Genomic DNA, 16,454 nt, shown 5'->3' with positions numbered 1-16,454 from the left:
GCGTCCCCATCCTATACAGCCCCGTGCCGTCTCTGGCACTAGATAATTTCACTGGCTGTTGAGCTCACTTGTGCTTTAGTCATCCTCCCAATTGCCAGAGCCCTCTCCCTCTCTTCATCCTCTGCCTCCTCGGCTCCTAAGCCTCCTGACTCAGAATCCTCTAATTTCCTATTATTTCTTATACAGAGCAATTTAACCACCTAATGAAGCCCTGCTAAAGCAGATCACCTATGCTAGATCCAAAACCATTGTTCTAGTTGTATATTGCTGAGTAACAATCTACCTCCAAATTTAATGGCTTAAAAAAAACATCTGTTTAGGGAAAAAAATCTGTTTAGCACATGAATCTGCAGTTGGGCAGGGCTCAGCATGGAAGGTTTGGCTCTGCTCGATTTCCAGGGAAAGTCTGTCTCCAAGATGGCTCACTCACATGGCTAGAAAGCTGATGCCCACTGTCAGCCTGGAGTCAGCTGGAGCCAGCAGAGGGCCTCAATTCCTCTTCAGCCTGGGCCTCTCCACAGGCTGCTTGGGCTTCCTCAACACATGGTGGCTGGGTTCCAACAATGAGTATCTCAAGAGGCAGGAAGCAGACACCGCCCATTTCTTAAGGTCTAGTACAGAAAGTGACACAGTGTCACTCTCACCACACTCTGTTTGACAAGAAACCGCAGAACCCAGACTCAGTGGGCAGTCTCCCATCAGGAAGGATATCTAATTCAGGGATGTGTTTTAAACCACCATCCTCATCAAGGAATGTTTTCAAACAGATATTCTTCCTTAAGATTATATATACATATATATTTGAAGTATAGTTGTACAATATTATATGTTACAGGTGTACAATATAATGATTCACAATTTTAAAAGGTTATGCTCCATTTATAATTATTATAAAATATGGACTATATTCCCCAAGTTGTACAATATATCCTTGTAGCTTATTTTATACAAAATAGTTTGTATCTCTTACTCCCTTCCCCCCTTCCCTCTCCCCACTGTAACCGTTAGTTTGTTCTCTATATCTGTGAGTCTGCTTCATTTCTGTTATATTCACTAGTTTGTTGTATATTTTAGGTTCCACATGTAAATGATACCATACAGTATTTGTCTTTCTCTGACTTATTTCACTTGGCATAATGCCCTCCAAGTCTACCGATGTTGCTGCAAATGGCAAAATTTCATTCTTTTTATGGCTGAGTAGTACTCCTTTATATTTATATACCATGTATTCTTTATCCAGTCATCTGTTGATGGACACTTAGGTTATTTCCATATTTTGGCTATTGTAAATAATGCTGCTATGGACATTGGGGTGCATGTATCGCTTCAAATTAGTTTTTTTGTTTCTTTCAGAAATACACCCAGGGGTATATAACAGGTAGTTTCTTTCAAAAGGAATTATAAAGTAATTTCAAAGTAATTTCTCAGGTTAGTGTAGCCTTGGTCAAAGATTCCAGAAAAAACCTAGAATGAAAATGGTATATACAAGATTTGCTGGCCTGTTTTGTATGTGTGTTGGGCATACATTGGCGTCTCAGAGGGCTCCAGTGCAGAGGGAATCAACGTTCTTTAGGAATGAATGAATGCCGACCATATGCCAGGTGCTCTGATTCATGAAGAGGTTAGGATTTCAGAAAGCCTTCAAACACGGTGAGAATGCCTGATACGCTGAGGAAGCTCTCCAGTCTAAGCCCTGTCGAAGGCACGGAGATTGAAAGAGGAAACTGGCCAACAGCCACAAAGAGGAGATCCGCGCCAACAACCCAGCATGGGGTGGGCAGGGAGCGAAGAGGGCTAGGTGTGAAGAGAACCAGAAAACCCAGAACCATAGCAAGAGACTGAAAGTGAGGAGGCTGTTTAGTTGTGCAAGGGGCAGGGAGCTGCCAAAGGGAGAAGCAGCATGGCCCAAGCCCTTTGACAGAAAGTCTGTCCAACAGCAGTGCTGTGGAAAGATGATCATCAAAGACATAGCAGAAACTTCTACCTTTGTTTCTGCCCTTTGGAGTTACCACCTGATCAACAGATTGTCCCTTGAGTGTAATCTTCTCTGAACGCTTATACAGCTTGAGTACTGCTGGATAGAGAGTGAAAACAGGTTTTGTTATACATACGTGTAAATGCCACACAAACACACACTAGAGTATTGCAGAATGCTTTATAATATATATACAATATGTGAGGTACTATATATTATTATAATGAGAGAATTATGAGATATTATCTATTACCCCTAGCCTGTAGGTAGCATTCAAGAAATATTAACTACTACACTGTGCCTCTCCATGTCAGCATTTCTGCTTCTGAAAAATTCAAGTTCATTGCTACACAGGTTGCTTAAAAATACTCAATCCATGTATTGAGATAGCTTCTATTTATAAAAATAGTGCATGTTCTTTGAAGGAAATTTAGAAAATATTAAAATATTCTAAATTCTTAATCACTAAGCAAGTTGCCTCCAGAAATAAATACTTGTGAGTGTACTTGAGGCTTTACACACTATTTTGTAGTCTATTTCTTTTCCTCATAAAATTATAAACCTACCTCCTTATTTTCCAATATTCTTAAATAAATGATTTTGACAGCTCTGTCTTGTTTCATCATATGGCTGTATCATAATATGTTTTATCAATCTCATAGTTTCGACTACTTAGTTTTTTATGGTTTGGGGCTATGAAAATGATGTTTCAACAAACAACTTTGAACACAAATCTTTCCAAGTATCTCTGATGATTTCCTTGAGATAAAGTCCTCTAGGTTGAATTACTGAATAAAAGGACATAAACATTCTTAAAACTATTGACACAGATGTCTCACAGCCATCTACCCCCAAACATGTAGACACTCCATTCAGAAACTTCGTATTTTAGCACTTCACTCACATAAAATGATCCTGAAGACTGAGGTTTGAGAAGCTTCTGTGATTTGCTGAAACGCGTGTATCACTGCAGAAAGCACAAACTCTTACTTTCACCACCTCCTGTTCTCCCTGCCCCACCACACGCACACACACAGTATGCAAACTTTAGGAGAGACCAGAGGTTTTATGATTTTAAGTGTCTTCCTTCTTCTCTAGAGCAAGTGTCTCAAAGTGTGGCCCCCATACCAACAGCGTGGGCTTCACTTGGGAAGCTTCACTTGTTTTCAGTGCAAATCCTCAGCCAACCTCAGGCCGGTTGAATCCAAAATGGGAAAGAGACAGAGCAATCTGAGGTTTAACAAGTCCTTCGGGTGACTCTCATGCACACAATTTTAAGACCCACTGCTCTGGACCGCCAGGCACTGGCCACCACAGCTGACCACTTTCTTGGAGGGAAGCAAGAAGGCTGATGTCCAGAGTAAAGAAGTCTGTTCTTGACCCATCCCTTTAGCACACAAGTCCCAGGGAGATATCCCTTTCCTGTCCTCATTTTCCTCATTAATTTTTTAATGGAGACAATAAACGCCTGTTTCAAAGGTTTTGTGAACATTAAAAAAAATAGTGCTTAAGAAATATTGCTTTTCTTCCTTTTGGGCAATGTTCATCTAGCCTTTACTGTTGGCTCCTTTATTTTTTTTCTTTTGAGAGGAATCAAAGTGCACTGGACCACGAAGAGAATGGCTTTCCTATGAAGGCTCTGACAGACCGTAGGCTCCTTCTGCTTCAATGTCTCCTCAGCTGTTCTGAAGCAGTTTGAGCATCCTCAAAGTTACAAAGGCACTGAAATCCCTGGGAATAGTTCAGTAGTTACTGAACACCGACTGTGTGCTGCATGGGAGATACTAAGGATATATATCGTGGTCCTGAACTTGAGAATTTCATCCTTTGTTTGGGAAGATAAAGATATTTACATAATAAAAGTAATTTTTTAATGACATGGGGCAAAAGAGAAAGGCAGTCACCCAGGTTGGTATGGTTCATTCCCAAGTGGGTGGTAGATGTAATAAGGGTACCTGGGCAGCAGGTGGCGCCGTAGCTGGCAGCTTCAATACACAGAAAATGTAATGGGAGTTGGGCTTGGTAAGATTCATTTGGGTGGAAGGGTTGGGGAGAAGAATGAGAGCAGAGGAAGTGGAGCAGAAGGATGGTGGTGTGTCTGGAGAGGGCGTGTGGAAGGAACAGGAGGGGTGCCATTCGTGAAGATCAGTGCAGATGAGGCTGGAATGAAGTGTTGAACCTGGGTGTGGAGAGGGAATTGACTTCCTGGCTTAGGGGCTCTGACTGGATCCTGGGGAGGTAGCTGAGTACAATGGGCACGTGCTTGAACTCTAGAGGAAGACTCCTGGGTTGAACCCTGGCTCTGCTCTTCACCAGCTCTGAGATCTCAGACAAGTCACTGAATCTCTCTGTGCTTCAGTTCTCCATGTACAAGAGGTGTATAATAGTTCTACCGTATAGGATTGTAATGAGAATGAAACGATTGGATACCTCTGAGTAGAGCATCTAGTAGTAGAGCAGTGCACGGCCCCTAACAGGTGCAACATAGAAAGTTTGGTAAGTAAGAAAGGCAGAGGGAGACTCTGGAAGACTTTGGTTATTTATCAGTAACTCCCATTCTTAGGAATTGTCTGCTCATCCTGTAAATGCTTTGTATGCACTCAGCCCTCCTTAGATTTTATTAAAGAGCCAGTGTCTTCTTCCCTAACTGAAGGCTATATTAGAACATTTCCACTGCTAAGCATCTCTTCATATCTCAGTAATTTGATTCATCTCACACTGAAATCTTACTAATGACTGTGCTTATGTGGTTAATCTTCAGGCAAACTGAATGGGAGAAGTATGAAAAAAGTAGAGATAGGGAACCCAGAACAGAATGGAGGTGACTGTGACTCACTTCCACCTACAAATGAACCAGGAAATTTAAACCTAAAGCCTGTTCTAGAAAGAGAATGTCCAAAATTTTACAAGTAATCCTAGAAGATTATGGCAGGAATCTTCCTAGTAAAAATAGAAGGATGAAAATAGCATACAGGTTTATGTGATGTTCCAAGTCAACTGTGAATAAATTAAACTTTTATTAAGAGGAGGGTAGCAAAAGATTACTTGTTCATTTTCAATTAACTGTAATCCCACAATGGAAGGTAAATGATTAGCTAATGAACCTCCAATGGTGGACTTTCCATGGATACAAATTCTTATATTCTTCTCCAAGATCATCAAACAGAATATGCAATTGGACAGTGGGCCCTGTGAGTGTGAATTTTGTCTGCACACTCAGGCTGAAGGTAAACAGACCTGAGCCCATTTGGGAGTTTTAGGTGTCCTGGATAGTAAGGGAATCTGACACACAAAGTAAGAGGCCAATTCTGGATAAGCAGTAGCTGAGAGAGAGGTAAAGAAATCATATGGCCTTGCTCAAGTTTCACCTCCTTGATGACTTTTTTCTTTTTTCTTTTTTCTCTTTATGCTCTCTTAGGATTTCAAATACATTTCTTTTACAACATTTATACATTGTACTAAAATTATTTTTAATTGTATTGATTTCCTTACTTCATTGAGTTTTTTTGTTTGTTTGTTTGTTTTGTTCTTTGGGAGGATGTGGGCCATTAGGTCTATTTATTTATTATTAGTTTTGTTTAATTTTTTAATGACGGTAATGGGGATTGAACCCAGGACCTTGTGCATGCTAAGCATGCACTCTACCACCTGAGCTATACCTACCCCCACTTCACTGAGTTTCTTGAGAAGAGGCAACATATCAAACTTTTTTTTAACCTAGCTCATTTATTGATCCTAATAGACCCTCCATATTATGTAAGATGACTGATTAAAGAAATTAATAAATTGTAGATAAGGGCCCATCATATAAACCTGGGCTAAATTTCTTCCAGTTTTTCCTCCAAACCCCTCTCTCGTCCTTTCCATCTTTGTGGATAGTCTGGATCAATAGGAACTCTTGCCCTCTGGCTTCTGTTGGTTTCAGCCAAGGCACCACAGGCAGGAGATCCAAAAGAGGAAAGAAAGTGAAGTCAGAGTGTTTGTTTCCCTGGTTTCCTCCAGGGGAGGTGGTGAGGGCTGCTTGTGTCCTTTAACTCAAGGCCATAGTGCCACACAGCTCAGGCTATTTGGGTTCCAGTGATCACTCTCTTTCTTGACCTCTCAAGCTCCCTGCTGTTATCTGTATTCTTTTAGCAACAAATTTTTAAAAACCAAAACAATCAGGGAAATGTAGTGGATTCACAGAGCAGGTTCTGGGGTGAGACTACTTGTACGTGAATTCTAGGTTTACCATTTCTTAGCTGAGAGAATGCCTCCTGTGGGGCAAGTTAACTTGTCTTCAGTGTACCAGTTTCTCCATCTATAATTGTCGTGTCCAGTTCAGTAACCATTAGCCACCTGTGGCCATCACTTGAAATGAGTTAATCCAAATTGAGATGTGCTATACATGCAAATTATATATCACAATTCCAAGACCTAATCCTCCTCCCCAAAATAAAATATCCCATTTGATATGATAATACTTTGGATATACAAGGTTAAAAAAATATGATTAAAGTTCATTTCACCTGTTTATGTTTTAATATGACTACTAGAAATTTAAATTTGTTTATCTTTATATTTACTAACATTTAAATTATAAAAATACATTTGTATTTATGGCTATTTTAAAATACATTTATACTTATAAACATTTATATTTGTAAACATAAATTAAAATTATCTATGTGCACATTACATTTCTATTGGACAGTGCTGGTCCACAACATGGAAATAATAATGCTACCTGTTAAATATGGCTGTTGTGAGAATTAAATAATTTAATATACATAAATACTTTAAAATACCTCACCCATAAAATCACTAAATAAGTGTTAGCTTTAAAAATGCATTTGAAGGTGGTCAGATTCAGAGACGCAGGGAGCAACTTGTCACGGGGCGGTATACCAATGACAGACAGGGAATGGCTGTAGGACTCCGTAGAAGAAAATCAGCCAGGCTAAATCCTTCAGGTTTGCAGGGAGAAGCTGCCTAGGCACAGGGACTCGTGTCAGAGGCAGTTCCCAGACAGACATCTCTGCGGAAGTCAGCCGTCTCACACTGATGTTTGAAACAGGGGTCAGAACCAGAGGACAGCAGTTATATTTCTGGCTCCAGTATGTCACTTACAACGTGGACTATCACCCCGTTCCTCTTAAATTTCTGTCTCATTTATCTAGAAGGGAGTTAATGTTTGTTCTATGCATCAGGTTTCTTGTTTCTTTGGAGCAGGTTAGAGTTGCTAAGTACTCTCCATTCTCCAAATGGGTGGCAGTGTTTGACGCAGCCCGGCGGAGGAGCTGGGAAGCAGCGTAACAGAGGTGTCCAGGACACCGGGTCATGACTCTGAAGGAAGCTATTGTTTCACATCAGAGGAGCAGCTGTGATTTGTTAACATCACATGGCCGAGTCTCCTTGGTCCACGGCGTCTTCGGCTCAACTTGCTTTTGCTGTAGCACGAGGGCCTCTACAGACTGCTTCCTCCAGGGCCAGTGACACCACCACCAACACTACTCCCCACCCACTCCAGTTATTTAGTCCTTTTTCTCTTCTCAGTAACATGACACTAAGGGTGCCGGTCCAGAGCTTTATGAAAACAGGACTAAGAGCTTGTTTCGAAGCTTACAGGTCCTTAAGAGCTTCTGATTGCTGCCATTTTCAATGGCCCATTTTCCAAAGGGCTCTGACCATCTATTAGAGAATCTGGTCTGTTCTACAGGGCTAGAGAGGCTTAGCTGTACATGTGTCTGGGCTCCGAAAGTGGCAAGAACTGAGAAATATGGTGCTCAATGTAATGGACAAAAGCACTTCAATAGGAATTCCAAATATTTATTTCTTGACACATCATTTTAAATTTACAACCAACACTGGGCTAGCTAAACTTCCATCGTGTGTATGTGTGTGTGTTTTACGGACAAGTGAGCCCCTGTTATCTGTTTTGGGCTTATCACTATCAACACATGTATCTGTTTTACTAATAAATATTTAAAAGTGGTTAATGTGGTTCTTTCAATTTATATAAATACATTCTTTTCTTGATTTCACATTTTACAAGTCCAAATCCATCAGTTTCTCCAAGCATCATTAAATTCTCTCAGCCATTCTGGCTTTTGTAGATTGTAGTCCAACAGACTGGAACCTCAAAACAAGTGAAGGAAAGATGAAATGATGACTAAGTGAGGATATCCCTTTTAAAGGATAGCGAAGCACATTACCATCTCAAAGAGACAGCACAAGAAAAAGTCAAATGGAGTTTCTGAAATTAGTATTTCTAATTCTTTTTTTTTATATAGTTTGAGAAGTGCTGCCTTTTTATTATTATTCTTGAAGTACAGTCAGTTCCAGTGTGTCCATTTCTGGAGTACAGCACAACGTCCCAGTCCTGCATAGACGTACACATATTTGTTTTAATATTCTTATTCATTAAAGGTTATTACAAGATATTGAATATAGTTCCCTGTGCTATACAGAAGAAATTTGGGTTTTTTTTAAATTATTTCTAATTCTTATGTGCCAAGTCCAATATTTTTGAAGGACAGAAGGCAGAGGACTGATTGGTTTTCTTCTAGCAATCTGACAATAGGGTCAGCAGAAAGATCAGATTGTAAGTGTTAATTCCATGTGCCTTCTCCCTCAATGTTTAACAAAACTAACAACAGAAGAGATAAAGATTAAGTCTTGAAGTTGGTTGACAGAGCCTTTAAAAGCATTATTCCTTTCTCTGACTCTCCCACAAAAGAAAAAAAAAAGGCTGTTTTTTCCTGATTGGGCAATGTATTTGGTAGAAACAAGCCATGTAAGATTCTACCAAGGGTTTCCATATTCATTGATTGAAAATTGTTGAAACAAAATTAGGCTCTCCTGAGTGTATGTTTCATGGTTTTTTGTTTGTTTGTTTGTTTTTTACAAACGACTTCTCAGGGCAGAACCATTTTCACTATACTAAATGGGATTTGAGAAAGCTACAAGAAAACTAAGAATGCTACTAAAGGTGAAACATACGTCAGCTCACAATGACACTGTAGGTGGTACTGAATAGGCCCAAATTGAATCACGTGAGGTTTCTTCCATCGCTTTTTACAAAAATCTTAAATACAGGTAAATATGTAAACACTGTGCTCTCAGAGAGCAAGTCCTCCAGCGCGTGGCAGTGCAGCCCTTCCGCGGAGATGGATTCCAGCGCGAGCTCACCCGTCAGTTTCAAAACCAACCACTGGAACTGCTCTCTGGTGGAGGAGCGAACACCGCCTTGCACATCTCCGAGTTCTCCTGGTGCAGTGGGAATTCAGATCCTGCTATCAGGCTTTCTTTTCTTTTCCGGGAGACATAACCTCTGCCTGTGGACAGCCTTTCATACTTGGTCTCAAATTGCCTGCACAACAACAACAATAGCAAAATTACACCCATATTAAAGTCATCCCACACCCGTCAGAGCCAAGTTGTCGAGTGAACACTTGAAGCTTTTGTTTCAAAGCCATTTGAGAAAGGCTGTGAGTGTCAAAGATGACCAGTTTTCATTCCCACGAATGGGTGGTTTTGTTTTTCTTCTCGTTTATTTTTACACCAGCAGATCCACTTCAGGTGCCTGGGATATGGGAGTCTCGTCACTCATTTTTCTGGACTGAAGGACCAAATTCCTCTCAGCTCTTTGGAGACACCTCTAAGCTTTGTGGGCCTTGCTATGTCTCCCTGCCCTCATTCCAGGAGCCCCACTCAGGGATACTCCCCTTTTGAGTAAGGAGCAAAACCAACTGATTTGAAGCTGAGATTACTGACCTAGAAACATCCCCAGGGCTCTGGCCCGAGAGAAATGGGGACCCAAACCAGTTCACCTTGTCCCTGGACTGCTGGTCACTGCATTTTGACCATTGGAAGGTTGAGTTTCTAAATGCATCAAGATTTATTGTAGATGTTAAGTTAGCATAAATTAGCCATAGTTTAATATTCGACTATAATCTACCATCTTTTCTTCTGTAAAAATATAACCTGCTCATATTTGTATTAATATCATCTAGCATTCCTTACACGGATCATGAAATGTTAGTGAAATAATGAAGGTGCTCAACTCTGGCCTATTATCAAAGGAGATGATGCAGGACATGGCTCTCTGTTTTAAGGCTACACATTCTTTTCATGGCTAAGAGTGTGTGTCAAGGAGACCTCTACACCTACCACAGAAGCGGCAGTGCCCCCTAGACCCAGAGCATCCTCCCTCCTTGTGATAGTTTTGTTACAAGTAATTGCTACAAGATTCAAAGGGCACAGTGTCAATGACAATTCTAGAGTGGAAGACTGTTGGGAAAGCCACCTGGCCCATTACACATGTGGTTTCTGAGAAATGAAGTATTCTACTAAAAAAAAAGTTTTTTAATTCAAAATCCCAAACTCTTAAGCTTGAGCCAAAACTTACACCAGCTCAAGTTGCTGTTGCATGGACTACCTAAAAATTGTAAGTTCATTTGGGCTCTTAAACCATGGTGAATGATTGTCAGGTATTTTGTTTTGAGCTTTCTGTCCAGAAGACACTTGTGAAAATAGCTGATAGTAAACATACATCTAGTATTTTTGCTGAAACTATGTGGCAACTCTTCTGGTAAATCAAATCCCTTGGTTTCCTTGCTAAATTATTTCTGGACTAGAATATGGTATTATCTCCTAAATCAACTGAACTAATCATTACAGTTTCTTAATATCCTAGAAACTGACTTTTGTTTTAGTCTTAATTATTCTTTTACTCATTTAAAGAAAATTCATGTTCCACTGGTTTTTTTTACTGTTTTCTTTTAATTTCTGAAACTGAACACTCAAAACAGAATGGGAGGTTCTGGTGAGCTGGAGATAGCCCTGGAACATTTGACAAGCTTTGCTTCTTACCTGTACGGAGCTGCATCCCGGTCCATCTGCAGGCAGACTAGGAACGGGTACTGAGAAAACTGCACTGTGGAGATAAACTCCAAGCCTGCTTCTGTTTCCGCACTGATTTCCAGGCCAGCTTTCACAAAAGCAGAGTCCACTGTGATGTCACCAGATATTACCACAGCTACCCTGAAGAATTGAGCAAATTCATCTGTTAATCACATTTAACCAAGCTGAACTAACAGCTATAATTTCACAGTGTCTGAATTTCTGACACTGATAGCTAGAAGGAAACACTTAAGGGACTAATAGGTGACCTGAGTGTGCTGACAGCTCTGTTGGTAACCAGATCCTAGTTAGTCCCAGGAATCAGGCGGTGAAGGTGTGCCCTCCCCGAGCCCTCCCCCAGCCTTCAACTGTGGATGTGGGAATGCGGTGTCTATCAGGTGCTACTGTTTGGTATGGGCATACCAAGAACCAAGATGAAAACATGCCTGGGACCCAGTCCTTTCAGGAAGTCAGAAACACCTAAGTTACCATAAAATGAAGGCTAAGCTCACCAAGAAGATGGCTGACCTCTAAAACCATTCTCTCGGTGACTCTCTCTCGGCTTCTCTGCAGCTATTTCAGTTCCATTATATTACTTTCTTCAAAGAGTCTCTAGTGACAGAAATCTATGGTTGCCAAGATATTTGAAAACACCACAGAATCACAAAGAGCCATTCCTACAGCGTGTACAATGGGTGCCTCAGGAAGGACAGATATGGTGGGTTCTCCAGTGTTCACCGAGAGAACTGGATGGACAGATTGGATTGACTAGGAGAGTAGCTTGGATGAAAACGAAGAGGGTAAACAATCCTACTATAAGGCTTACCTCTAGAACCAGTCTAATTTAATTGTAAACTTCAAATGAGATAGAGTTGTCTATCCACGCTGTTTTGAGAGGGCTACTCTCAGCACACCTGCTGTTATTGACAGTGTGAAAGTAGGTCAGAGGTGGTACCGTTTAAATCCCTGAATCCCTTACCATATCTTCTAATATCTTACACTCAGCAGAGGCTTAAGAGATATTTTCTAAATGAACAAATGGAAAATTGAGGATGAAATTCAATGTAGGCTACAATGTAGACACTGGTAGATTCTTAGGGACACTGTTCCCCTTGTAAAAAGCCAGATTTTTTTTTTTCTTTTCTTTTCTTTTTTTTCTTTTTTTTTTTTTTTTTTTTTGGCTGTTGCTGTTGTTGCTTCCCTCCTGCAAAGAATTCAGTTCAGTTTCAATTGGGGAAAACTCTATCTAGAAAATACATCAGAAAGAAGAGAAAGAGGACTGATTCAAAGGGACGCCCTAAATTATATTGCTTATCCCTCTGACAGCCTGGCCGGTTTCTCATTCTTTGGTTCCATTTAGTAGCACTGTATGTGGGTCACCTTTTGTGTTAAATGTCCCACCTTTTGATTGTTCTCAATTCTTTCATCCATTGTTCAAAATAAATTAAAAATCTAATGTTAGCACTCCTATCTCAGTTCTGTCCCACAATATTATTAAATATCCAAAAAGGTAAAAATCAATTGCCTTTCTATTTTCTTTTCATCAATACTATACCAAACAGAAGAATAATTCTTTTGGTTATCATGCTGATTCAAAGACATTAAGTTCAATATCAAATGCTTTCACTTGATCTAATGGGTCAATGAGAAAAACTAAAGGAGCTGAGAAAATTTTGTTTAGAAAAATGAACACTAATAAAAACACTTATGGACTCAATGTTTAAGATTTAGATTCGGCACAAAAGTGACTATGTTTTTATCTTTCTCCCCTGAAGATGGCAAAATAAGAAAGATTTAAAATCCAAGCATGAGGTAAATGCTAAAACAATTTGCTTAAAAGTAAACTTTTCAGACAGCGTTGTCAACTACTAAAGTGGAAAACAAGAGAAGATGACCTTCTCATCCCCTGGGCATGCTGTCCACGGATGTCTTTAAAAGCAAGAAGATCCTTGGCTGAGATCTATTAGGTACCAACCTGCTCGTAAGAAGCTAGGAAAGAATGACTTCCCATGGTTACTTTCTACTCTGTGATTTAATGATTATAAATAGAAAGCATGGATTTTGAGAAGTCAGAAGTTTAAACAATTCCAAAAACATATCTCTGCCGTTCTTTTCATAAAGTATTATACACATGCTTACCGATTTTTCACACGGGTTTTAGACTCACGATACCACAGACTAAACTCCATTGAACCTGAAATATCAATGGCTAGACCACCCTGGACCTCCATATTGGCTTTAAGTCCAGATTGCAACTGAAGCTCCTGGAAACAAAAATATATAATAATAGTTAGAAGGAAAAGGAGGAGGAGGAGGAGGAGAAGCACAATGTAGCCAGCCCCTTTCCAGAGGCACGTTCAACCTCCTGCTGTAGGTAGTAGCATGTGAGTTGTGCTAATGCTGATATCTTCCTCTAGGCTCGGAAACACATTCTAATCTTGATCACCAGAAGTAGATCATTGATTATTAAAGTATCTAAGTCAATCAAAATACCAAAGAAGTGAAGTGTCAATTGAGAAGGGTGCTTTCTTTCAATCTTTGCCTCACTTTGGGAGGGACAATGGTTCTCACAGTGTGGTTCCCTGATGAATACCATGAGCATCCAGGGAACTTCTGAGAAATACATGCCCCATGCCTACTAAATTAGAAACTCTGAGGGTGAGTCCCAGCAATCTGTTTTAATAAGCTTTCACGTGACTCTGATGCACCTAAATTTGAGAACCGTCAGACTAGGAGGAATGAAGGCTTCTCCAACAGGAATCCAGCTGTGGCTTTGAGATAAGATGAAGGGTTGGGCTGGATGAGCTCTCAAAGTCCTTTACCACTTCTCTAGTTATGTGTCGTGTCAAATATAGTCAACTGCAGCCTGCTGGCAAATGAAAGGCAGGATAAAAACTGCCAGTGCGGGACACAAGTTCCAGGAACTGCCTAGAAAAGGAAAGCTAGGAAAGTAAGGCAAGCAACTTAACTAAGCCTTAATGCCCTATTGTTTGCCGCTTGGAATGACATTAAAATGACAAGCAAGACCAACATGAACTCAACCGTACATATTTACAAACATAGTCCATCCTCAGCAATTTTGGTCTGAAATCCATTGTTTTATGCTGTTTGCTAGCATTTACCCTTTAAGTCTTGCCGTTTTTACATGGATTAGATGGGGCGAAGTTGGCTGAAAACTTCTTCAGCTGCATTGGAATCAGATTGCCTAGGGACAGTGTTGGAAATGACAACAGTTCTGGGAAAAAGGCTCAGTACCCTTAATTTTGATATTCCCACAAATATCTTAGGTTCATGGCAACTGGCAGCATGACTAATTTCTTTATGTAACTGCCCTGCTCAGATTAAGCAAGCCACTGCTTTCATTAGCTAAAAATGCTGCAATTTCACTTTCTAGAAAGGATTATGTTCATCATTAATCTCCCTGAATTCTCTCTTCTCAAAAACTGTGTCAGGAAATCTTTGTCATAGAACTTGGTTTACTAAAAAAGGTCTGATGTGGCACAAAGCTACCTTCAGTCTGAAAGACACCTGGATGAAAGCATGAGGTTCTTGAAGCAGAGCTTGGGACACGTTGGGAGCGAGCCCTAAGGATATTTACTGCTACATTCAGTCTAGAACAAAATGTGTTTGTGGGGGGATGCAGATACTGCTTCAGGCATCAAAAGTAACATAAAGGAACACAGAGTATTCTGAGAAAACCGCATTAATCACGGCCAAATTTTAACCTATGCCTATGAACTGCAGAACCACAGTATCAGAGTTCTGCATTTGTACGGTAACTGTGATTATTTCCAAATGAGCCCTACTGTGTGCCCTGCCTCAGAGGTATTTCTTCCGTTGGATCCTATTCTCTGTTCCCAATTTGAAAACGATAATCTTATTAGTCCACCCAACCCAGCAGAGGTCTGTGATACAGACTTTGGCCTTCCCATCGACCATATGTTATGGGAATGTCAAAACACACCAAGTGCCATGGGAAAGAATATTTCACTACTATTAAGACAATGAGCCTTTTGTGGGGAGAGAGCATTTCCACTGCACTGAGGAGTGCCTTGGCTTTCTGGGACAATTACACATCTCCCATGCAAAGGAATCATGGAAGAATTCTTATGTATAGTCACAGAGGAATCTGTTTGGACCCCTGTAAGAGGATAGACCACAGACGTCTATAGAAGGACAAACCACTCTTTCTTTAGTGAAAGGGACTAAACCACATACTGCAGTGGTTCTAATTTTTGAGGGGTCTAAAATAAGTGGAACTAACAGTTTTTGAGCACCTATTGTGCCCCCAAAGCTCTACATTTGCTATCTCATTTAATTCCCATACTGCCTTCCCTGGCAGGCATTATATCTAAAGACTGACAGACTGAATAGAAAAATCAGGCTTGGAGGCTCCACATTTGGAGCTGAAAGGAACACCCAGCCTGTCTCTAGTGGGGAGAATTTTCTACTACTATACACAGCTATCACAAAATCTTAACTATTTTGTTTCCTAGTGTGCAAGGAGACCTGTTCTGAGAAATACTGCAAGAAAAGATAGAACCCAGGCTTATGTCCTTGTGACCCAGAGTGTATATTTATTTAAATTCTTGTCTATGAACCAGAGGAACAAGACACTGCAGCTTTGTTTTGTAGCCAGTGTGACCCCTTTGATCTTTTACTTTTGGTCCCAAAGGTGTTTCTTGCAGCTCAGACACTGATATTTTGACAACTCATCCTATTGCTTCCATTCAGGAAAAAAAAAAAAAGTTCTTTGCTGGCTAAAGAGGCTTTCCCTATTAATCTGGCTTTATCAGACATCCTTCTCTGAAGAGTAATCCAGTTAGCTGAAAAGGGAGAGAGAGAGTGAGCACAGAGTAATTCCATCTGCCCTGGCAGTTGTGACAAGCCACCCGCTGCCAACATTTCCTCCAATGTCAGCACTTGACCTAGAGTGGTATGTGCCTCTGAAGCTGGGATGGCATTACTGGAGTGCTCTGCAGAGCCAGGGAGCCTCAAACAGCTTATTTGTATAATACACCCAGGTCTGCCAAACACTCCAATCTGAAATACACAGACATTGGGTTATGTTTAACAGCTAAGGGAAGATGTTTCTCTTTGAATATGCCTTTGGTGCCCTAGCTTAATGAATAAAAAAACCTTACAAGATAATCCAAATCAGGGGTTGGCAAACTATAGCTTGCAGACAACTCTGGCCCACTGGTTGTTTTTGTAAATAAAATTTTATTGGAACACTGCCACACTCATTTGTTAATATCTCACTAATGGCTAATTTTACTCTACAACGGCAGAGCTGAGTAATTGTACCAGAGACCATGTGTCCCATAGAACCTAAAATATGTACTTTCTGTCTTTTACACAAAGAGTTCGCCAACCCTAACCTAGATTACTACTTACGTTTGCATCAAATTTTATACCCTGGTTCAAACCACTGGGCATTGGTGATGGGTAGGTTTGATCAAAAGATGAGTACACATAGATGGGTGTTGAACTGTTATTATTCCTACATCTTAAAATGTGGGCTATTTTCTCAGCACTCTTACGCCTTCTTTAGAGATTCTTTCATTAAGAATGCATTTCCCCAGAGGTAATACCG

General features: G+C 40.4%; 1 protein-coding gene across 1 annotated transcript in view; it reads right to left on the bottom strand.

Annotated features, from left to right (window-relative positions):
• Window positions 1-7,762: 7,762 nt before the first annotated feature.
• MTTP (microsomal triglyceride transfer protein) overlaps window positions 7,763-16,454 on the bottom strand; it is a 45,459-nt gene continuing 36,767 nt past the window's right edge. Inside the window, exons 16-18 of the mRNA XM_006192972.3 lie at window positions 12,998-13,122; window positions 10,829-10,999; window positions 7,763-9,326 (exon numbers count right to left, since the gene is read on the bottom strand). Of these exons, the coding sequence (XP_006193034.1) occupies window positions 9,155-9,326; window positions 10,829-10,999; window positions 12,998-13,122 (468 nt within the window). The 3' untranslated portion in view covers window positions 7,763-9,154. The remainder of the gene's footprint in view (window positions 9,327-10,828; window positions 11,000-12,997; window positions 13,123-16,454) is intronic.

This window comes from Camelus ferus, chromosome 2 (assembly GCF_009834535.1).
Source record: "Camelus ferus isolate YT-003-E chromosome 2, BCGSAC_Cfer_1.0, whole genome shotgun sequence".
Classification (NCBI taxonomy): domain Eukaryota; kingdom Metazoa; phylum Chordata; class Mammalia; order Artiodactyla; family Camelidae; genus Camelus; species Camelus ferus.
This window is presented reverse-complemented; position numbering and strand designations above follow the sequence as displayed.